This window comes from Mastigoproctus giganteus, chromosome 9 (genome assembly GCF_048544385.1).
Source record: "Mastigoproctus giganteus isolate SK-2022 chromosome 9, ASM4854438v1, whole genome shotgun sequence".
Lineage (NCBI taxonomy): Eukaryota > Metazoa > Arthropoda > Arachnida > Uropygi > Thelyphonidae > Mastigoproctus > Mastigoproctus giganteus.
Genome location: NC_143583.1, coordinates 212,363,410 through 212,388,966, shown reverse-complemented (window position 1 = coordinate 212,388,966; position 25,557 = coordinate 212,363,410). Strand labels below are relative to the sequence as shown.

Genomic DNA, 25,557 nt, shown 5'->3' with positions numbered 1-25,557 from the left:
CATTTGACACAGCTTGGATGTACGGTATAATGTGAAATCTATATGATCTAGGACTATGCAGACACCTGCCAGAGTTTTTCAGAAACTTCCTCCATCATTGCTCTTTTCAAGTTAGAGTTAACAACCAGTTATCTTCCAATTTTACCCTTAAGAAGCTAAACATCTTAAAAGTACTATCTGGCACAACATGGGGAGCCAACCGTTACATGCTATTGCATTTGTATCGTGCATTAATACGGTCACGACTAGACTACGGCTCCATGGTCTACAGCTCCGCTAGACCAAGTGCCTTACATTGGCTTGATCCCGTACAGCACAGTTCTCTTCAGCTTGCACTAGGGGCATTCCGTACATGGCCAGTTCAGAGCTTATATGCTGAAGCAACTGAAACCTCTTTAGATCTATGCAGACAAATGCTTCTATTAAATTACACAGCAAAAGTCAAAGGGCAACTAGACAACCCTACTTGGAATGGACTTTTCTCGCTCAAATGGGAGAACCTTTACAGAGCCTATCCATCTAAAAACCCATCAACAGGGATACCTGCTTAATGACTGGAAAATTTACCTTAACATGATACAGCCTACTGCTCGTACAGCTCCACCTTGGATGTATCACATACAGCTGTGCGACCTTTCACCCACATCGTTGGGAAAACACACCTTACCCCAACAGAACATACTGCAAATTCATGCTGCATTGAGAACTTGGCATGTAGAGTACACGCCAGTCCACACGGACAGATCTCAGACTGATGCCCATGTTGGTGCAGCAGCAGCAGTTTTTCCCAACCTTACCATAGCCAAGAAACTCCCCATTGAATGCAGCAGCTACACTGCAGAACTCTATGCTATCTTCATAGCATTAAATTTCACCTTATCAACAAATACATTGAACAGTGTTATCTATACAGACTCCATTAGTGCTATCCAAGCTATACAGCAGAATAAAAATTATGATAATCACTTACTCATTCAGATTTGAAATACCATGACTAAGCTAAATAGGAAGAAACAAAGTCATCTTTTGTTGGAATTTCTGGAAATGAACGTGCTGATCTAGCTGCGAAAATTGCTACAGATTCTATAGATGAACCATTTAGTATACTGATCACAGACTAAAAGTCAATTATAAAGAAACAGTATCTTGAAAAATGGCAACACATCTGGCAAAGTCAAGTTCGGAACAAACTACTCCGCATAAAGAAACATCTCCAAACTTGGAAATCCAGTATACATGAAAACAGGCATGAAGTCGTATTAGCAGGACTACGAATAAGCCAAACACATCTAACCCATCTTTATCTTCTTGCAGGCACTGATCCACCACTGTGTACAAATTGCAACACTCAGCTCACTGTCCAACACGTACTCATTGATTGCTCCAAATACAATAGTGACTGACAAGCTATGTTTTCCTCTTTTTCCAGGACAAACATTCCTTTCAGTATTTCAGATACCCCACACGTAGGCAAAATGTTTTTCCATTCCTTAAACGGACACAACTGTACAATGCAGTGTGCACTTCAACAACATTTATATACATAAAATGTGTATTTAACATCACCATAGTTAGGCACATTATGGCCTTGCTGCCCTTGCACTGTAAAGCCCATAAACAAACAAACAAACTGCATTGTCCACCAACATTAAAGGTGGCAGCAAAGGAAGTAAGCAAATCCTTGGCCATAATTATGAGAGCTTCCTTGGACTCAGGGCAGGTATCCATGGACTGGAGATGTGAAAATATGACCCCAATCCACAAAGGAGGATCAATGGGGGAGACAGGTAATTACAGACCTGTTAGTTTAACTTCTGTTCCAGGGAAATTAATGGAGACACTGGTTAAAGAAGCATTGCAAGATCACCTAGACAAGCCTTCAGTTATAGTTTGGACACAGCATGGGTTTGTTAAGGGGAAGTCTTGTCTGACAAATTTGATTAGATACTATGATGTAGTCACAAAGGAACTGGATACAAAGAATAATTTTGATATCATATATTTGGATCTTAGAAAGGCTTTTGATACTGTTGCACATGGAAAACTGCTGCACAAATTGGAGCAGTGTGGCATTGGAGGCAAATTGCTGCTATGGATAAAGGGATGGTTGAGTGGGAGAAGACAGAGTGATAATCAATGGATACTGCTTTTCGTGGACTAATGTTATTAGTGGAGTCCTCCAGGGTGCAGTGTTGGGTCCATTGTTGTTTTCTATATTCATTAATGATATTTATGATGGTATGTCAGGCTTAATGTCCACGTTTGCAGATGATACAAATGTCAGCAGGTTTGTTAATGACACTAATGAAAGTACGGTGCTGCAACAGCATCTAGAAAAGTTGAACAGATGGGCTGAGAGGTGGCAACTGAAGTTTAATATTGACAAATGTAAAGTACTGCATATGGTAAGCAGTAACCCCAGAGTAATGTATCAACTCTGTGGTACTGCAATGACAGTGGTAGAGAATGAAAAGGACCTGGGGGTAATTGTGCAGGCAGATATGAAGTTTTCTGAGCAGTGCAGACGGTTTGCAAGAGTAGCTCGTGGTGTCTTGTCAATGATATACAGAATTTTTCTAGAAGGGATAAGGAGGTGATTATCCCCTTGTATAAAGCAATGGTCAGGCCATACTTTGAGTACTGTATACAGGTCTGGAGGTTTCATCTTAAGAAGGATGTAGAGCTGTTGGAATGAGAGATTAGTGAATGGAACAAAGTTGCTCTTCCAAAGAAAGGCTTAAGTTTTGCAAATTACAGTGTCTGGAGACTAGGCACTTGCGAGGTGATCTCATTGAGGTGTATAAAGCCTTGAATGGTTTGAGCACGCTCAATGCTGATTGGATTCTTCCTCTTGCTCAGAATAATTGCCAGAGAGGGCATAAAATTCAAATTGAGGAAAGACGATTGTAGGATAGATGTGCTGTAGTTTGCCTTTAGCCAGCGGGTGGTTGATTACTGGAACAAATTTCCATCTGTCATTGTAAAAGTTGATAGCTTAAACAGATTCAAGGCAGAACTAGACAAAAATTTGGAGCAAGTGGACAGGTGAAATGAGAAGGTGTGTGTGTGTGTGTGTGTGTGTGTGTGTGTGTGTGTGTGTGTGTGTGTGTGTGTGTGTGTGTTTGGCTGATGCTATATAAGCTTGCTTCCTTGTATCATGTGCCCTTGCTAATGCTAACATCAATTGGATACATTTCCTTAGATTTTATGTTTCTTAACTAACAGCATAACCTCTCCTTCTTTCCTGTCCTATCTATCCTTTCTGTAAACATTTTACTCCTCAAATTCCAATTCTGCACTGCTTATATCTGTGTGACACCATGTCTTTGATATCCAAACAATATCTGCCTTAGATGTTTTAACTAGCACTTCAAGCTGATCAAATTAATTAACTATATTGCTAGCATTGGTGTACTTGCAAATATACATGCACCAGTTTCTACTCTTAGTTACCCTAACACAGCCCGTGTATTTATTTGTTCCACTATGACTTCCAACAGTCCTGGAAATCTCCATTGCCTTGCTTTCCATGCTGCTGCTCATTCTAATAGAAGCAGTGCAAGAATCACTTTTGCCTCTGCCTGCGAACACTGTTAACCTTTAATCTGTGTATCCTCCTAAGCTTGCAGTTTTCCAACCTACCTAACACTGCCTCGAATACATGAGCAAATATTCTTGCTCCCTTTCTATTTAAGTGTACGCCATCCCTGTAGAAGCAGTCTCTCCTGTCAACAAACAAAGACCAGGCTGAAAAAAATTCTACCCCTTGAGCCTTGCACAATCTCTCTAGGGCCGAATTGATCAACAGGGATCTCATCATATACTCCTCCCTATCGTATCTGGGCAGAATTGCAGACACTTTCACATTCAACCCGAACTTGTGACTTTTTTTTCAATATTGACCTGAATTTTTTTGAGTAAATCTGCAGATTCTTACTCTTAACGTCATTAGTTCCAACATGTACAACAATATCACCTTTTGTGCCCTTAAAAGATATCTGCTCTACAACGTGATCAACATTTGTCCCTGCCAGACATACCCTGGTCCTGTTCCACTTATCCTTCTTGCATAGTATATTCCCTGTCTCCCTGACAATAGATTCACCAACAATAACTAGTTCCTGTAGGACTAGCGCATTCTGCCTTGGGGATTGCCTCTGTGTTGTCTAATGCACAGGAGTCAGCTCTGCCCTTAAGCTGGGCAGCTTACAGCTTGATAGGCCCCTCATATTAATTTCTTCAAGAGTGTTTACCCCTACACCTCAAGCTCTCATAGACACCCGTCAGAACACTGAGTTGACCCCTAATTTCTTGACACTCTAGGCATCTAGCACACACAAAAGCATCCTCCTTGGCTAGATTATGGCCTGTTTTAGAAAGTTCAGCAAACATTTCACGTTTCGCATATTTGTTTTTAGACTGTGATGTGTTCGAGAATCGGCCCCTTCGTTTCTCCTCCAAGTCACAGCACTCTTACTAGTCTGTGATCTTTGCTTCGCAGCTCTAGTCTGGGTCATAATTTCTGTTTAAATACAGTTTAATTAACAATGAAATTTAATAAGATTAATAAATATTTTTGATTAATTGATAATGCTATAGTAAGCTAACAGATTCCTAATACAGTGCTTCGTATTACGTTATCTAGTTTTACGTTATACCTTATGCTATCAGTTCGAGATATACACATTATGCTATTTCTTATCGATTATAATATGGCGACTAGTTCAACAATATTGGTGCCAATACTAGGAGATGTAACTTTCAAAAATCACTGGTTTAATTCAAAATAAGAAGCTAATGAATGCTACTAAACCTATTTAATATCTTTTGTAAAACACAATGTAGTATGTTAATTAATGAAGAATACGGTAAAACTACCAAAAATACTCATCCCTTTACAGCAGCCAAAAATCCACTGACTGTTCTCTTTCATGATCAGAGCACCCTCTCCATGACCAGAGCACCCTTTTCTAAAGAAAGTCTTGTTTAACAATATTTAAAGTGGATGCTGTTTTAAAACCAGCTGTTGCAACAATTACAGTATTTTCAGGCATCTACACAACATCTATCTACTGATGGCATATTTCTTATTGTCTGTTATAGAACCAGATTGTTCAGATTTCTTAACTAACTTTCAAATTGATCTTTCTGGATGTTTGCTGCAAACAAATCTAAACTCGCACTGCATTGTAACAGAAATTACAGTTTTTCATTAAACCTTCTCACACAAAAAACATACTTCTCAGTAGTGTATGTAGTACAATGAAACTGACCTGTTAAAAAGAACATGTATTGCTTAGATGTTTAAAGACACTGAGTTCAGCAATACTAGTCCAATACACCAAAAAATGTAGGCATTGAAATTTGTTGTTATTTCTTGATGACTCATGTTTAAATTCTTTTACACACTGAAAACGTGTGTAAAAGAATCTAAATCTAATTAATCCAACTGCCGTCTGGTCGCCACATGGTACTGCTCCTACTCACCTTGCAGAGCTGCAAACCTGGTTAGTAAAGTCAAACTCCCTAGGGTCAAAAGGAGAAAAATTTATTACTTTCCTTCAACTCCAGCTTCCATAGAGTTGCACCAACCTGATAGAAATCTCTTTTCATCATGCACTCTTTATCAAACCAGCCTATGTGCTGGTTTGATAAAGAGTATTTATTTGATATATAAAATGATATTACCATTTTATATCAAAAACTGACTACAATGAAACACTGATTTCTCAGAAATAATTAAAATGTTTAAATCTGGTGATCTGCTGGTTGAAACCACTAATCATAAACACTGACTCTTGATTGAAAGATATCACCTCATCTACACTCATTGCTTTCAAAAGGGTCCCTTCAGAGTGAGATCTAATGGTCTTAAAGATTGTGCAGGAGCTTCACGAGCAGAAAGTGATTCAAGCAAAAAGAATTGTTTAAAAAGTTGAACTCATTCCCATTTGTAACATCATATTCATCTTCAGAACAACACACCTTCCTATATCAGTAAAAGCAGGATGTTTAAATTGTTGCATCTGGCCTTATGTACTAAGCACCATAATATGTTGTGTCAAAAATTTGGACATTCTCAACCAGTCTGCCAAGGTGACTCAGTATGACTCAACTAAGAAATCCAAACTGAGTTTTACTTTATAGTCAGACACACTATGTGCATATGCAAATGCACATTGTGGCAGTTTTAATCACTAGACTCTTACTAGCAACACTGCATATTTTGTTAATTTGATCATTTTTAAAGCATTAAACAGAAATGTGATTTCAATCATTGAAAATATCACATTAGTGTGAGAAAAAATTTCAATTAGTGGGAGAAGATTTCATTTAACATGGAAAAACATGGCAATGGTGTAACTTTAATTTTCATCCAATCAATGACTTTGGATGAGAGTATATACTCATCGAGTATGTAACATAATAGTTTGATATTTGTATAAAAAATTTACAGAGTAGGCAGTTTGAGTTTCATTCAAAATACCAAAAACTAAATATACTACTAAACTTATGGAAAAATTGTGGATCACCAATAATGGAAAAGAGTTCACTATGGATGGCAGTATTGTCTTTTGTGTCATTTGTGAAAATAATATTTTGTGTAGAAAACAATTAAACTCAACCAACATGTGAAAAACATTGCACATTGTAGCCAAAACAAAAAAGCTACCTTCTTTTGAAGTATATTGGCTTTTAACCAAGCCTTGTACTTCAAGAGAAAAAGTGAATTTTCAATGGATTTCTGTGTTTCCTTGGTAAACTGTAATAATCCTTTCAATAAGTTAAGCAATTCAGCTTTTAAATGATCTTGAAAAACTATTGTATAAATTAAAACATTCCAAATGAAGTTACATTGAGGAAGAATTATTTTAATTTATGAAATTTGTCAAGATATTTGAGAAAATGACATCTGTCTGTTAATGAGATGCTTGTGACCATCATATTGTACATTTGTTATGTGGGAAATTAGACTGAGAGCCTTCTCATCTGTATTTGCTTTCTTGTGAGATTCTCAAAAACATGAATTATTCCTCACTTTACAAGATTTGTGAGTGATTATTGGCAGTTATGTCCAGACCAAATATTGCCCTAGGATGAAAGAAGTCTGCATTTTTGTTAGTGATGCTGTTTCCATATGTGATAAAAGCAGCTTTTGCATTACAAGTTTTCTATCCAAATCTAATCCACAATACTTGCCTAGCCAATGACTTACATGGCTTGCAGAAATTGGGTAAAATTTTGGCAAAATTATAAAGTTAATTCTTGTCTAAAAAATATATTTTCATAAAAGCCTTTATACTCAAGGCTATTTACAAAGCATGCAAAATGACCTTACTTTTCTGCAAAGAGCCTATTTTAACATGGTGAAAAACCATGTTAAAATAGGCTCTTTGCAGAAAAGTAAGCGTACTGATGGTTTGGATGCTGCAATATTCAAAGCATCAACAATCAAAGCTGTAGGAATTGGCATTGCAAAAGCAATTCTTTCCAATTGTTTGGTTAGAAAATACTTGCTGTTTGTCGAAACTCATTTTGTTTGGTTGCCTAATTCTATAACTGAACTTGGAGACTTTCTTTGAGCAGTACTATTGAAAAGGTAGAGAAAGTTTAGTTAGAAATTTCAAATCACAAAGACATAGTATAGAAAATAAGAAATAAATTTTAATAATGATTTAAAAAATAACTGTGGATATCATACTGTATTTTATGGAAAATGGCAAACGTTAATGGAAATGAGCAGAAACTTTAATTTCAAGTTGAGGCTTTAAACGCTCACATTTTTAAGTTGCTCAGTCATCCATTGATGTGAAAAGATTGTTCTGTGCTTTTAAATTGATTTTGGATGATAACTGTCAGAGATTTACAATGGGCCACATTGAAAAATATATTGTTTACTGTAACAAAGGTTATTCCACTTAAAATGATACTTATTTTAAAACTTTTCATTGAATACTTTGTTACTTTTAATAAATCAATAAAAATTTTAATCAATAAAAATAAATTATTAATTCAATTAATAAACAAATGTTATGTATTTTAATAAAGGTAATGAATGTAAAAATGTTATTAACAACATTGATATCATTTTTATTATAAAAGCGTTTTTGTACATATTTTTTATTTAGCCTAATTTTTAGTACATATTACTCAATGTCTACATTCACTCATATTCTCTCTACTGCAAGAATCCATAACTACCTCAAGGAATAGTGCTGATGGTCCTGATAGGATTTACAGTACTTCCACATCTCAATCAGAAATCATTATCCTCATTGCTAACCTTTTTATATCAGATCTTCTCAGAACACACATTGCCAGTCTCCAAACTGGGAAAAGATCATTCATTCCTTGTAACTACACTGTCCTGCCCAAGCACCACATGTCAGACGCAACTATAAATATATTTGTAGGCCTTTGAGGAGACAATAGTGTGGTTGTGAATGCAAGGTGATGCAATCAATGGATTTAAGACTTCCAATGTCTCTTGAAAATGGGGTGCCACATGAGTAATTATTCTGTACATGATATTTCATTGACACTGAAGATCTCTGGGTAGAGGACCTGAAAAACTTCCGAAGCTGACAGAACTTGACAGAGGTGCCCTGTAAAGAACTGTCTGCTTAGAATGCAGATCAACATTTAACAGCACACAGGCCCTCATTGAGATGATTGGGACACACATCAGCACCAGTACAGTGTGCAGGACACTGCACGATATAGATTACCACAGTTGTGCAGCCATCCACAAACCACTAATCACCATGACTAATCCCATGCACTGTCTAGCTTGGTGTAAGGCCTGCCATTCTTGGACTATAGGCCAGTGGAAAGCTGCTTTTGAGTGATGAATCATATCTGACAGTGTGATGGTCATGCCTGGATGTGGCAGACACTACATGCCATAGAGAAAGCTACATGCCAGTCTGTATCATCCTGACAGTGAATTTTGGTGGAGTCAGCATAATGGTCTAGGGTTTTTTTTTTTTTTTTTTTTGTGATTTGATTGGGACTATTCGTATTTTTAGAACCATGAATTCTGAGGACTATCTAGATGTACTGGACAACAGTGCATTACCTAAGTTGCAGCAGTAGCATGTTAGAAAAGGCCCACATCTGTATCAGCAGGACATTGCTCTATGTCATAGGCTCATGTTGTGATGGACTGATTTGAATTGAAGACATTAGCATCAAAAAGTTGAACTGGCCAGCCTAGAGGCCTGATCTCAGTCCTAGTGAACCACTAGGATGAATTGGATCTTTCGATGCATGTGAGGAGAGACTGTCCAAAAAAAAAAAAAGAGAGATGAACTGATTGTTACTCTGAAGGCCAAATGGCAGAACATATCAGAGGACATTTGCAAAAAACTGGAGTAGTGTTCCACAGAGACTAGAGGCTGTTGAAAAAGCTAAGAATTTCATTGCACTTATTAGTTTCCTCTAAATGAAAGTTATTTGTACATATGCAGGAGTAGGACAGTTTATAGTCCAATTTCTCATACCAGCTGCCCAAGCAAAACCTCTAAAAAAAATTATACGCTATCAGTTTATCTGGTATTTTGAGTTCTGTAACTTGGTCAGTAATAATGAGTTTTGCTTCTGCAAAAATGATCACCCTTGGATCTCACGTTGAAAGATAAATCAAACATCAAGAATACATTTATCAAAAATGAATATCTGGTGATGGTATTCCTTAATCTAGAGAAAGCCTTTAACACCACATGGGACTATGACATCTTGAGATCTCCATTCCATTGATCTGAGACGTCATTCATTGAGCATCATTCAAAATTTCTTTCAATCTGGTCCTTCCAAGTTCACTGACAGTACGTTTTGTCTCAAACCTGATACAAGGAGTTCCACAAGTCTCTTAGTGCCACCTTATTTGCATTGAATAAACAAACATTATTGCAAACAAATATCAACCAATGATTGTACAGTAAAATTAGTCCTTTTCTTAAATTTGAAATAATCTGGCATAAAAGAACCACTGGTCCATTAGAACCAATGTCTGAAAAGAAACACTTTCCTAAATGTGCTGGTGGAAAGCCATTTGAAGGCTTCAGACTGTTAAGCCTCAATCATGTTCAGCCATTTGGCTCATTGTTGATCATACACTGTCATCTGTCTGCTTTGGAGAAGAGTCTAAGGGTCAGGGACTGAGACTAAAAGAACTGGTGGAGGTAAACAGAGGTCAAAATGTTGAATGAAGGCAGGTGACTTTCTCTGTTGACGTGAAGACACAGATTGACACCATTATAACTGTTTACAAATCTCACATCCACCATGAGAATGTGCAAGCTTGCCACCACCACCACCACATGAAGAAAGATGGCTTCTGTGTAAGATGACCAGTGGTACTGTTTCTCCTTTCCGATATCACCTAAGCTAGTGTAGACAGTGATACTAATTACCAGATTCCATATCTCTGGCTCCTACCAGATGAGTGATAGTCAGGGACATGTTATTTCTCCATATACAGGTACTTTTGGGGCCAGGCAGCAGGCAAGTTTGGGCAGAATTTCTAGGTGGATGTGCTGACTTGTATGTGCTTTTGAGGGGACAAGATAACTGCATAGAAGTGATATTCTGGAGCCCTATATGAGACATTATGCAGGTGCACTAGGGGACAGTTTCATCTTCAGGATGATAATACCAAACCATCTTGAGCTAGACAGGTTGGCTGTTATCTGAACATGAACCATCATCTATATATATAATGTAACCTCCAGACTAAACCCTATAGAGTATGCTTGCATTTATTACCCCACAGTCTTTCCAGGAGATTAAAAATGCTGTTTTGGACCATGGCCATCACTGTCACTCCTGAATTTGGGGAGGGGAGAATTGGGGAAGAAATATTGACCAGTAATTTTTACATTCTCCCATAGCTTTGCTGCTCTTGACCTGTATACTGTCTTACATGATTTTTGCATGTGTATTAATGTCATTTTATATTTACTGATGTATAATATGCATTAAAAACCATCTACTTTTCAAAATGCAAGTGAATATTTCCATTGGCTTTCACAAAGTTATCTATTTATGATTGTTGCTTAACTTTTGGAAACCAGTATATTTCGCATGCTTCATGTAATTTTATTAAGCTGTTGACAAAATTTTATCCTTGTATTGAGTAATCTGTACTTCCTCCCTCCCACAAAATGGGAGGAATTTTGTTTTGAAATAACTTTAACCAAGGTATCCAACAGGGAAAAAAAAAAAAGTTATTGTACTGTTTTTTGATATCACAGAGATTATTATTATTTTCTAGGATCCCTCATTAGGCTATTATCGGAAAAGGAAACCAAATTATTTGGACAGTAAAGATGTTTTGGATTTAGTGGGATGGGCTGAGCCCTGTGCATGTAATAATCACTCTCGTTTATGTGATAAAGAGACAGGAATCTGCATTGTAAGTTATTCTCTTATTATAATAAAATTTAAAATAAATAATTTTTATTTTATGAACATTTTTAGCCAAAACAATATAAGAATAAGCAAATTTCAGCATAACAGGAAGAAACTGATGTTGTCTATGGGTGTTTAAGTTTATATATTGTTCCTGTTAAATAAATTAGCAGTGACTGTTAACGTAAGAATAACTGTACAGACATAGCTGCATCCAGTCACCAGCTTTCAGGAATGGCAAAATCAACAGTATCGATGGAACCTTTTCATGTAGGAGACTAAATGAATATGCTATTTTTGGGATACAGTCATCCCTTGAGTTGTGTGGTTTCACTATTGCACGGTCAGGTATTTACTAATAAAATTTTAGATTGCACAGCGAGTTTTGCTACCTGCTGCATGATTTTTGTTTACTAAGCTTCAAAAATAGGAATGAAGGGCAGATTTTGAAATTTTATGTTTTTTACATGATCAAAGATTTCATTGAAGGAGAAATACATTTCACCATAATAACATAGAATCCCACAGAATTCCAGCTGTTGGTATTATTGCAAATGCAATAAGATTTGAGTTTATTACCCATTTATAATTAGATTGCACTAACAGAAAAGCCCAATAAACCAGAAAGTGCAAATTGTTTTTATTGTTTTATGGTCGTGACCTCCAGAAATGTGCTTTAGAAAATTATCACAGAGGCATTCAAAATTGGTTTCTTATAACCAAACATAGTAATAAACAGTGGTGTGTTTGTCCGGTTATTTTTGAAACAACTTCCTCATTCGGAAACCCTCTTCATCAGCAGTTATCCTATGTTAGCTGTTCAAACAATATTTTTCTGGTTCATATACCTTAGTGTTTTAATTGGTAAGCATTGCTTTTGATGATTTAATATTTCTTGTCTATATAAAGTGTGTTTAATTAGTACCTAAAATGAAGAAAGCTACAAAAACAAAAAATTAAATTTAGAGGAAAAATTAAAAATTGTTAGAGTTAGAAAATGGCAAAAAGGTTGTGACATTTCCAAGAAATACAGCATAAATGAACCTAGCATTCGACGAATTAGGGAAAATGCTCAGAAAATTAAAAGTTCAGTTCAGTTCAGTTATCTGTTAATAATGAAAACTGAAAAATTAATTTCTTTTTGGATAGAAGATCTTAATCAAAAGAGAATGCCCCTTAGTTCAGATATTATATGCACCAACGCTCTGCAAAATTTTAATTGCTTACAAGGAAGCTGGTCCATCCAAAGCAGACGTCTTTCAGGCCAGTAAGGGTTGGTTTGAAAATTTTAAAAAACATTGAGTCTTCACAATCTAAAATTAACAGGTGAAACAGCCAGTGCAGATACAGAAGCTGCTTCTTTGTATCCAAAAACTTTTAAGGATGTTATTGTGACTAAGGGCTATCTAGCAAGTCAAGTGTTTAATGCTGATGAGATCAGCTTATTTTGGCAGCATATGCCAAGCCAAACATTCATTTCAAAAGAAGAGAAAACCGCCCCAGGTTTCAAAGCTGCAAAAGATAGGTTAACACTTTTTTATGTGGTAATGCAGAGGGTGACTTTAAGTGTAAACTGCTGCTAATTTATACATCAGAAAATCCTTGTGCTTTTAAAGGAATATCAAAAAGCTGCTTACCAGTTCATTGGAAATCAAGCAAAAAAAGTCTGGGTGATAGCTAAAATCTTTGAGGATTGGTTTTTAAATTGCTTTTGCGTTGAAACAAAAAGATATTGCCCGAAGAAGAACATAGCATTCAAAATCTTGCTCATTCTTGACAATGAGCCCAGTCATCCTGCACATTTGTCTGATCTGTACCCAAATGTGAAAGTTACCTTTCTTACAGCAAATATAAGTTTGTTAATTCAGCCGATGGACCCAGTTATTATAGCTTCCTTTAAACTTTATTACCTAAGAAGATCTTTTTTACAATTGGTAAAAGCTACTGATGGAATAAGCAATCTTTCAATTCGAGATTATTGGCAGAATTATAACATTCTTGATGCTGTAAAAAATATTTAATTCGCACGGGGTGAAGTTAAGAACTCAACAATGAATGTAGTGTGGAAAAAGCTGTGGCCACAAAGTTGCACTAAAGAAGCCACAGTTGAAATGCTGGAGGAAGTTGAGATTGTGAGAATTGGCAAAATGATTAGTGGAGGGCGATTTGAAGAACTGGAACCAGCAGATATCACAGAAGTCCTTGAATCTCATAGAGAACAATTATCAGTGGACGATATTTTTTATAATATGAAGAAGATGACGAAAAAAAATGATAAAAACGAAGAAGATGTACACAAAAATTGACTGAAAAGAGACTAGCTGAGTTTGACTTGCAAATAAACTTAGCCAAGAAGCTCTGGATATGGATCCTAATTTGGAGAGGAGTTTAAATTTTTGCAGAACTTTATCATTAGCTTTAGTTCCTTATGAAGAAATTTATAGAGAAAAACAGCTTGCTTCTAAGCAAACAATTTTAACTAATTTTTTTCAAAGGCTGGATACTGATGCAAGTTTATCACAGGAAAACAGCGATGAAGAAGCAATGAATTTAGATTAAAAATCTAGAGGTAAGTATTAGCAAGATTAATTTTATGGACTTGTTTCTAAGGTTTTTTTTTTCTTACTGAATAAAGAATTTTTTTTTTTTTTTTTTGTGTGTACAGGTACAGAACCCTCATTATGTCATGTAAACTGTTTTTCATTACGTGGATTTGGACTGCTTGGTGTTTTCCCAGAACGTAACTCCCGCACAAATTGGGGGATGACTTTACTTTACATTGTGATGAACAGGAACATTTTCTTGTATGCATCCATGCACTTAAAAGCCTTGACATGGCGCTGAACATAGGGGTTACTTCTGCATCAGCATTGAGTATATAATTTTGCCCTATTTTCATGAAAAAAATTAAATGAAGCAGTTAAAAATTATTTGTGGAAAAACTTCTCTGGAAATATCATTGTCACAGTGTTCAACTGAAATATATCAAAATAATCGCTTATCTAAAATTTTTAGATAAACCAAAAGTAAAAAACATAAAACCATCCAAATATGTTATTTATTTTTATTTAGATATTTAGGGATCTTTGTTGTATAACTTTATATTTTTGAATGTTTTATCATTTATGACTTCCCCAACATGCTTACTAGACATACATTAAAACCTTTAATATGTACATGTATTATTTTGATTATATTCAATAGTTTTTGCAAAAGGTAACCAAGAATAATACTTGATTTGAACAATGTTGGCTTGTGGTATAAGAAAATGACAGTTGTAACTTGCATTTTTATTTTTGAAACATTCCAGTTTAAAAATCATTACAGTCATTGTTCTTATTAGTAGTGTTTTTAAATTTAAAAACTGAATTGTATTTGTAATTCTGCACTTGTAATGTCTATGCAAACACAAGACAATCACATTGTGTGTAAGAGTATGAACAGAGGTGTCTCTTTGAATTCCTGGTCATGCCGAAATACTGGGGAAAAAACCACATGGATCAAGCAGCAAGGAAACACTCTGATATAAACTCCATTCGAATTCCTTCTACTGATTTTAAACCCATCATTAGCATTAGCAAAGGCACATGATGCAAGAAAGCAAGCGTATATAGCATCAGCCAAAAAAACCCCTTATTTCACCAATCCACTCGCTCCAAATGTTTGTCAAGTTCTGCCTTGAATCTGTTTAAGCTATCAACTTCTACAACTACAGATGGAAGTTTGTTCCAGCAATCAACCAACTACTGGCAAAAGGCAAACTTCCGCACATCTATCCTACAACAGTCTTTCCTCAATTTGAATTTATGCCCTCTCAGGCGATTATTCTGAGCAAGAGGAAGAAGTCCATCCACACTGAGCATGCTCAAACCATTCAAGGCTTTATATCAATCAGATCATCTCGTAGGTACCTAGTCTCCAGACACTGTAATTTGCAAAACTTAAGCCTTTTTTTGTAAGAGCAACCCTTTGTTCCATTCACTAATCTTGTTGCCCTTCTCTGTACTCGTTCCAGCAGCTCCACATCCTTCTTAAAATGAGACCTCCAGACCTATATACAGTACTCAAGGTGTGGCCTGACCATTGCCATATACAAGGGGATAATCATCTCCTTATCCCTGCTAGAAAAATTCCTCTATATCATTGACAAGACACCATGAGCTACTCTTGCAGACCATCTGCACTGCTCAGAAAACTTCATATCTGCCTGCACAATTATCCCCAGGTCCTTTTCATTCTCTACCACTGTCAGTGTAGACCACAGAGTTGATACGTTGCTCTGGGATTACTGCTTCCCATACGTAATACTTTACATTTGTCAATATTAAACTTCATTTGCCACCTCGCAGCCCATCTGTTCAACCTTTCCAGATCCTGTTGCAGTAGCATAGCGTCAGTAGTGTCCTTAACAACCCTGCCAACCTTTGTATCATCTGCAAACTTGGACATTAAACTTGATATCCCATCATCAATATCATTCATAAACACAGAAAACAACAAAGGACCCAACACTGAACCCTGAGGAACTCCACTAATAATATTAGTCCACGTTGAGCAGTGTCCATTGATTACCACTCTCTGTCTTCTGCCACTCAACCATCCCCTTATCCATAGCAGCAATTTGCCTCCAATGCCACACTGCTCCAATTTGTGCAGCAGTCTTCCATGTGCAACAGTATCAAAAGCCTTTCTAAGATCCAAATATATAATATCAAAGTTATTCCCTGCATCCAGTTCTTTTGTGACTACATCATAGTATGCTAGAACTTCAAGAGGCTCTATCCACTGCAAGGAACAGCGCTGCTGGCCCTGATGGAATATACAACATAATGCTACAGCATCTAGATAATAAATCGCTATCTTCGCTTCTGACATTCTATAATCGCATCTTCATAGAACATTCATTCCCCAGTTCTTGGCGTCACTCTTTTGTACTGGCAATACCCAAACCAGGGAAAGATCTCTCTATGCCTAATAATTATAGACCCATTTCTCTCACCAGCTGCTTAAGTAAAACCCTAGAAAAAATAATACACTGTAGACTAACATGGTACCTTGATTCCCAAAACATGATATCTGATAATCAATTTGGTTTCAGGAAAAACCGATCATCACTGGATCTTATGATCAAAGCAGAAACTAATATTAGGAATGCATTTATTCAAAATAAGCATCTCGTCATGGCATGTCTCGATATAGAGAAAGCCTTTGACACCACTTGGCGTTTTGGCATCCTGAGAGATCTACATTCCCTGGATCTGAGAGGTCACTTACCTTTTTTCATACAGAATTTCCTACAGCAGAGGACCTTTCAAGTTCGCTATCGGCAAGTCCTTTCCAAAACATATATACAAGAAGAAGGAGTCCCTCAGGGCTCTGTTCTTAGTGCAACTTTGTTTGCAATAAGGATAAATCAGTTGACTAAAATTATTCCCAATACAGTGACTTCATACCTATATGCTGATGATCTGACGGTCTCTTGCAGTTCACAAAACATGAGTTTTATTGAGAGGCAACTTCAAACAGCAATCAATAATATCGAACTATGGATGACACAGAATGGTTACCGACTGTCCTATCAGAAATCTAGTGTCATTCATTTTTGTAACAAACGAAAGATGCACCCGGATCCTGAAATACATTTAAGAAACCAACCTGTCGCAGTTGTGAACAGCGTTCGTCTTCTTGGTGTGATTTTTGACAATAAATTGAACTTTAAAGAACACATTAAACATCTACAGACTGTTTGCCAGAAAAAAATGAACTTACTAAGAGTTATTTCTTCTACATCGTGGGGTGCAGATCGTTGCACCCTACTTCACTTATATAGAGCCCTAATCAGATCTCGCCTTGATTATGGTGCCCCGGTGTATGATTCCGCTAGGGAAAGCGCGTTATCATGTCTTGCCCCTATTCAACATTCTGCCCTCAGGATTGCTGTAGGTGCTTATAGAACGTCGCCAGTACAAAGTCTTTATATTGAAACCCATGAACCTCCCCTCAGACTCAGGAGAAAGATGTTACTCCTAAACTATGCGGCCAAAATTCAAAGTACATCTACTCACCCCATTAGGCCAATACTTAATGATCCACAGTTCTATATGCACTATAGAAACAAACCTAGAGCAGTTCAACCTACTGGCATCAGATTGCAGGCATTATCGCAAACGTGGAATATACATCTTGACAAAGTCCTCCAAGATTCAAACAGTGCAGATTCTCCATGGTATTCTATTAAAGCATCCTGTGACAGCTATTTCCTAAGCTGGGGAAAACATTCGCTTGCTAATATCAACATGCAACAACTCCATACTGCTCACACACAAAATTATTCACATTTTACAAAAGTATACACTGATGGATCAAAGTCTGAAAGTGGAGTCGGGGCTGCAGCCGTCTTTCCCCATAACACTATCTCTGTTTCCTTGCCCACTGAATGCAGCAGTTATACAGCAGAATTATGTGCCATCAACCTTGCCTTAGAAAATATCCTACATCTGTCCATCCAAAAAACTGTGATATATACAGACTCACAGAGTGCACTTATAGCCTTGCAAAATTCCTCCTCGCCAACACATCCTGTAATAGCAACAATAAAATCTCGGCTGATGCATATCCAAGAACACCAGCAAATAGTCATCTTTTGTTGGATCCCAGGCCACATGGGGATATCAGGGAATGAAAAAGCGGATTATGCAGCAAAACAATCATCCAAAATAGCATCGAGGAATTACTACGTTCCATATATTGACTATAGATCCTATATAAGACATGTATGTAAAGAACAGCGGACACTTCTGTGGCAAGCTCAACTGCAGAACAAGCTCCTGCAAATAAAATCTGAACCACAGTTATGGGCTTCCAGTTTCCATGTAAACAGAAGGGAAGAAGTCGTCTTGTCCAGAGCGCGAATCGGTCACAGTCACCTCACCCATCTTTATCTACTCACAGGAGACGATCCTCCGAAGTGTACTCACTGCAACTCTTTTCTCACTATCAAACACATTCTCATTGATTGTACACTATATACTGCTGCCAGAAAAGCCTCATTCGGTACTCTACGAAATCTTCAAGAACCTTTAACACTTCGTCACATTATAGGAAATGATGCAAATCTAATGGAATTTTTTTGCTTCCTCAAAGAGATACAGCTATATGACCGCATCTGACATGATTTTATAATCACAATATCTGGACTCCTTTACCCTTGATAGGCGCAATATGGCCCTAGTAGCCCTTGCGCCAGAAATAACAATACCAATACCACATGTTATTTTATATGTATCCCATGCATTTTTCTTCTCTGTCACATGTCTAATTAGTTCATCTGACATCCATTTAGGTCTAAATCTTGAACAATATTTCTTTGTTGGTATGAAAAGTCTAGTAGCTTCCAAGATTAATTTCTTTGAATGCTTCCCATTTTGAATTTGCTATTGGTAACATCATGAGTTGTTTCCACCGTATAGAATTTAAATACTGTCTCAGACCACCGTAGTCACCTGTACGAAAGCAAAAACCCTTCCCTTTACCCTTTATGGTAGTTACCTCTTTGAGTAAATCCCACTTCAGCACATTGTGATCACTGCCACCTAGCGGTTCCTTTATCTGCAGATTTTTGATGCATGAATAATCACTACTGATCATCAGATCAAGAGTATTACTCCCTCTAGTTGCCTCCTGAACATACTGCTGTAGAAAACAATCATCCAATAAATCCACAAAAGCTTTGCTAGTGTGTGAGTGACCAACCCACAAATTCCAGTCAATATCTGGGAAATTAAAATCCCCCATTATAAGACACTCTAATTTACTGGCCCACTATTTCTCTGCACAATTGCTCATTATATTCATCAGATTCATTAGGCCACACCTACTCTCATTTTTCCTTTCCCAGTGCTTATGTAACACCAAACAGACCCAACATTGCATTGTCCACATGCATCAATTGGATGCACTTCCTTAGATTTTGTGTTTGTTAACTAACAGCATAACCCCTCCTCCCTTCCTGTCCTGTCTATCCTTTCTGTACACATTATACTATCCAAATTCCAGTTCTGCACTCCTTATATCTGTGTGACACAATGCCTTTGATGTCTTGACTAGCACTTAAAGCTCATCGAATTTATTACCTATACTCCTAGCATTGGTGTACATGCACCTGTTTCTACTCTTAGTTATCCTAACACAGCCCATGTATTTACTTGTTCCACTATGACATCCTGGAAATTCCCATTGCCTTGCTTTCCAGGCTGCTGCTCAATTGCATTTGAACAGAAGTAGTGCAAGAATCATTTTTACCTCTGCCAGCAGCTACTGTTAATCTAATAATCCGTATATCCCCCGAAAGCTAGCAGTTTTCCGACCCACCTAACTCTGCCTCGATATCATCAGCAAATATTCTTGAACCCTTTCGATTTAAGTGTATCCCATCCCTGTAGAAGAAGTTTCTCCTGTTAACAAGACAGACCAGACCAGACTGAGAAAAATTCTACCCCTTGAGCCTTGCACAATCTCTCCAGGGCCAAATTGATCGACAAGGCTCTCATCATATACTCCCTCCTATGGTATCTAGGCAGAATTGCAGACACTTTTAAATTCAACCGTAACTCACTGCCTTTTTTTCAGCATTGTCTTGTACTTGTTAAGTAATTCTGCCGGTCTCCTACACTTACTATCATTTGTGCCAACTTGTACAACAATATTACCCTGTGTGCCCTTAAAGGATGATATCTGCCCTACAACGTCATCAACCTTTGCCCCTGGCAGACATACCCTGGTTATGTTCCATCTATCCTTTTTGCACAATATGTCTCCAGTTTCCCCGACAATAGAGTCACCTACAGCAACTAGTTCTTTGGGACCAGCACATTCTGCCTTGGGGGTTGCCGCTGTGTTGCATGATGTTCAAGTGCAAGCTCTGCCATTGATGTGGGCAGCTGAGAGCTTGATAGGCTCCCTCAATTTAAATCCTTCGAGGGCATCCACCCTGTCCTTCAAGCTCTCATATAAGCCCATAACAATGCTGAGACAGCGCCTGATTTCCTCGCACTCCTTACATCGCGCACACACAAAGACATTCCCCTTGGCAATATCATGTCCCGTTCCTGATTGCTCCACAAACATCAAACAAGCAGTGCATTTCAATAGACTGTGATTTAGAGGACAATTGCCCCCCTCAGTTCTCCCCCGAGCCACAGCACTTCCACTAGTTTTAGCCTTTTGCTTTGCTGCTCTGGTTTGAGTCATGATTTCTATTCAGTTTCAAAAAAAATTCAATAAAGAATATAACCATAAACCTATATCCCAAGGCAGTTATCTATATATATATATATGTATTTTGGTATTGAATATTATCTCAGAGTTATGACTTTCTTATCACACACAACCCTGTCAACTTATATGTATTAATTTATGATGTTACGTTTGTTATGACTAGGTTGCTATATTTATTTAGTTAAAAAAGTACAATTCAATTGACAACGAAATTTTATAAGATTAATAAATTTTACTGATTAATTGATACTACTATACTCGCTATCTAGTTTTGCATTAAACCTTACACTAGCACACATATCTTATAACAACGGCGGCAAGTTACAAACGGTTAATCTATGGACACGAGGTATTATTTACTTTCCAAATCGCAATATCTAAATTCAAAATAAATCACGGAGCTTGACTAGGTCTGTAAGCTACTTATAGAAAATAATTTAATATAACAATTGAGTCAATAATGCGGCTAAGTATAATAAAAAACTTTTCGTTCACAGGAGCTGCAAAACCTGTCCACATGTGGATTTGATACTCTTACTGATACTAAGTAATGATGTGACAGATTTATGTATGAACTGAATTGGACATAGTAACTTAACATATTTATATTCGCTGCTGGGGAGAAACGTCCCTCCTCAACAGTATTCTCACATTGCCATTCTGCACTCTAAGTACTATATCTTTATAGAATATCTCTATATCTTTATATCTATATAGGGTATATCTTTATAGAATCTGCGTATCACTGTGCTGCCAAATTACATCCTTCTGATCATTAGCTAGTGCAACCTACAAGATTATCTGTCACATTATTGGAACTGATGCCAGCTTAGTTGAATTTTTCAATTATCTGAAAATGATACTTGTATAGTTACCTTTAAACCTGTTTTGTACCACTTCATAGTAAATAAATCTTGTAAGTCAATATACAATAAAGATTAGCATTAGTAGAGGCATATGATGCAAGAAAGCAAGCTTATGCAGCATCAGCCAAAAAAAAAAAAAAAAAACCACTTCCACTTCACCCCTCTGTTCGTTCGAAATACCTGTCCAACTGAGCCTTAAACTTATTTAAGCTATCAACTTCCACAACAAGGGATGGAAGTCTGTTCCACCAACCAACTACCCGCTGGCTAAAGGCAAATTTACGCACATCTGCCCTACATCTGTCTTTTCTCAATTTGAATTTATGCCCTCTAAAGTGAATATTCTGAACAAGAGGAAGAATCCCATCAGCATTGAGCATGCTCAAACCATTCAAGGCTTTATACATCTCAATCAGATCACCTCGCTGGTGCCTAGTCTCCAGACACTGTAATTTGCAAAACTTAAGCCTATGTTCCATTCACTAATCTTGTTGCCCTTCTCTGTACTTGTTCCAGCAGCTCTACATCCTTCTTGAAATGAGGCCCCCAGACCTGTATACAGTACTGAAGGTGTGGCCTGACCATGGCCTTATACAAGGGAATAATTGTGTCCTTATCCCTGCTAGAAAAATTCCTGTATATCATTGACAAGACACCATGAGCTACTCTTGCAGGCCGTCTGCACTGCTCAGGAAACTTCATATCTGCCTGCACTTCATATCTGAATGAAAAGGACCCCCAGGTCCTTTTCATTCTCTACCACTGTCAGTGTAGTACCACAGAGTTGATGCATTACTCTTCACTTGCCACCTCTCAGGCCATCTGCTCAACCTTTCCAGATCCTGTTGCAGCATCATACTGTCAGTAGTGTCCTTAACAACCCTGCCAACCTTTGTATTGTCTGCAAACCTGAACATTACGCTTGATGTACCATCATCAATATCATTTAAAAATACAGAAAACAACAATGGACTCAACACTGAACCCTGAGGGACTCCACTAATAACATTTAGTCCATGATGAGCAGCATCCATTGATTACCACTCTGTCCTTTCCCCCTCAACCATCCCTTTATCCATAGCAGAAATTTGCCTCCAATGCCGCACTGCTCCAATTTGTGCAGCAGTCTTCCATGTGCAACAGTATCAAAAGCATTTCTAAGATCCAAATGTATAATATCAAAGTTATTCCCTGCATCCAGTTCTTTTGTGACTGCATCATAGTATCCAATTAAATTTGTCAGGCAAGACTTTCCCTTAACAAACCCATGCTGTGTCCGAGCTATTACTGAATTCTTGTCTAGATGATCCTGCAGTGCTTCTTTAACCAGTGCCTCCATTAATTTTCCTGGAACAGAAGTTAAACTAACAGGTCTATAATTACTTTTGTCAGCCTTTGATCCTCCTTTGTGAATTGGGGTCACATTTGCACATCTCCAGTCTATGGGTACCTCCTCTGAGTCCAAGGAAGCTCTCATAATTATGGCTAATGGTTTGCTTACTTTCTTTGCTGTCTCCTTTAATATAACTGGATAGATCCCATCCACTCCGGGTGCCTTTTTTATGTTTATCCTCAAAAATTTCTCCTCCACTTTCCTCTCAGTTATTACAAAATCATCTAGCTCACTGCCAGAGTTTACTTCACCTCTGGCATTCCCCTCGCTGAATAACTCCTCATATGTGAATGTAGATGCAAAATATTCATTTATTTTGTTAGCCACCTGAGCAAGATCATCAACAGTTGAACCATCAATATCCAGTGGAACAATCTGATTCATCCCCCTCCTTCTAGAGTTTACATAGGTAATGAACTCTTTTCTGTTTTTCTTTGCATCCTTTGCCAAGGATTTCTCACAATCTGTCTTTGCCTGCCTATCCTCCATTGTGACTTGGTTACAGACCATCTTATATCTATCATAGGCTTCCATGTCACCCATTGATTTATATGTATCCCATGCATTTTTCTTCTGCCATATGTCTCATTAGTTCATCTGACATCCATTTAGGACTAAACCTTGAACAATATTTCTTAGTTGGTATGTAAAACCTAGTAGCTTCCATAACCACTGATCAGTGCTGGTTGTATTTATTTGCCTAATTACCAGAATGAGTTAATTTAAGTTTGTTGCCAGTTATTCATTTTTAATTATGGATAGCAATGGTTTCATTTAAAAGATTTACAAAAAAAACTGTAAATATAGGACAAAAAACTAACAGAATTCTAATAGTAACTGTAATAATAATGGAACAGTTGTCATTCTGAACAACTACCACCTACCATTGGATGCCAAAGCCGAACAGGTCCACCTGCATAGCTATGTGAAGATGAGAAGTAGAAATAATGAACATACCGCATGGATTGTCTCACATGATAAAGTCACTCGTGTTCAGGCCTTAGGCAGGTGAGTCGAATCAAAAAGTTAGACCGTCTTCCAAGGATGACAGTGGGGCAAGTGGTGTTGTCCCCCATATAGCTACCACAAATAGAGGGCAGGACACCCAGTACAACCAACTGGAAGTGCTTCCTGTGTATCTGTGCTAATGACCACCTGGGAAGGAAGAAGGAGACAGTGCATGAAGTGGAGCATCGAAATAAATAATTCATCATGCAAACATACTACAAAGTAACCAAGCTAGAGACTAGTATGACAATATACGGGAGGAAATTACTCACCAAGTGTTTGGAACAGTTCCCAACTGTTCAGGTCGCTGAAGAGCAAATAGCAGACCAGAGACAAACCGACACCATGAAGAACCTGATAGTTCCTGCAATCTTGGAAAAAATCAAGCAGGATGTGAGCAGTCAACTAAAAGAACAAGAAATATGGACCCGACTAAAACAGAAAGAGGAGAAACAGCTAGAGAAGGAATAGCAAATACAAGAAGTACAACAGAGTACTTCTTGTATTTGCCTAAGTGAAAAGAAATGAGGTCACAATATTTGGAATAGAAGCAGAGTGGAAGAAGGCTCTAGCAGAATTCAAGGGAATGGATCCCACAAAGACACCTTCCTTACCAAAGCAGAGACCCAACAGAATCCTCTGGCAAATCACAGACCATGCCAATAGACAAATAATACCACTAGTTTGAGCCTTTTGCTTTGCTGCTCTGGTTTGAGTCATGATTTCTATTCAATTGAGTGCCACTTATCGTGACAACAACAACAAAGTAACACTAGATACCACCCACACAGCCATTTACTGTGCTACTGTAGCAGCCACCAAGATGAATAGAAGAGAAACCAGAGACCAACAGAAAATAAAACATGAAGACAAGGAACCATCAGCCAGGGAAAAAAAGGCAACGGCAGAAGATGCAAAATCTAACAGTGAAAATATGCTAACTGACCCAGTACCAACAGAGTAACAGAAGTAAGAAGCTAATTAGAAAAGTGAAGATCATCCTCAAGAAAGAACAAATCACAGCAACATGAGACCTATAATCAGAAGATCAATTATAGGTTTTGCGTATTATGGGTATCGATTATAGCCACCCTCAAGTGGAAACTCCTGGCACTCAGCAAGAAACTTTGCCATTACAGTTAGAGTGCCCAGAGGAAAACAGAAACCTGGATGTCTGATGAAAACCAGAGAGCCTTCTACAAGGAAATTGGACAAGAGAAGACAGGCAACAAACCTCCCCCAAGCAGAAGCCATGTGAAGATGTCTGGGACAACCTGTGGAGCATCAAAGCTAGCCATAAATGCCATGCCCCCATGATAGACCTAAAATAGAAGAAAACCAAGGACATACAAGAGATGACAGAATGGAAGATTCAGGAGGAAGAGGTACAACAGTCTATTGGGAAGATCCACAACTGGCAAAACCCCAGTGATATATCACACCCACTGTACAAAAACTGCACAGGCAAATAGCGGAGCAGTTTACCCAGACGATAAGGCATCATGAACAACCCCAGAGTCTCTGACTCAAGGAATTACTTATCTGAAGGCTAAGAACAAAGACACAACAAATGGAGCAAAGTAAAGACCTGTCTCCCACAAT

At 37.6% G+C, this 25,557-nt stretch overlaps 1 protein-coding gene across 1 annotated transcript in view; it reads left to right on the top strand.

Moving 5' to 3' along the window:
• The window catches only part of LOC150081103 (laminin subunit alpha-2-like), a 707,948-nt gene that overhangs the window by 305,595 nt on the left and 376,796 nt on the right, over positions 1 to 25,557 (top strand). Inside the window, exon 31 of the mRNA XM_090380924.1 lies at positions 11,276 to 11,416. Within this exon, the coding sequence (XP_090237050.1) occupies positions 11,276 to 11,416 (141 nt within the window). The remainder of the gene's footprint in view (positions 1 to 11,275; positions 11,417 to 25,557) is intronic.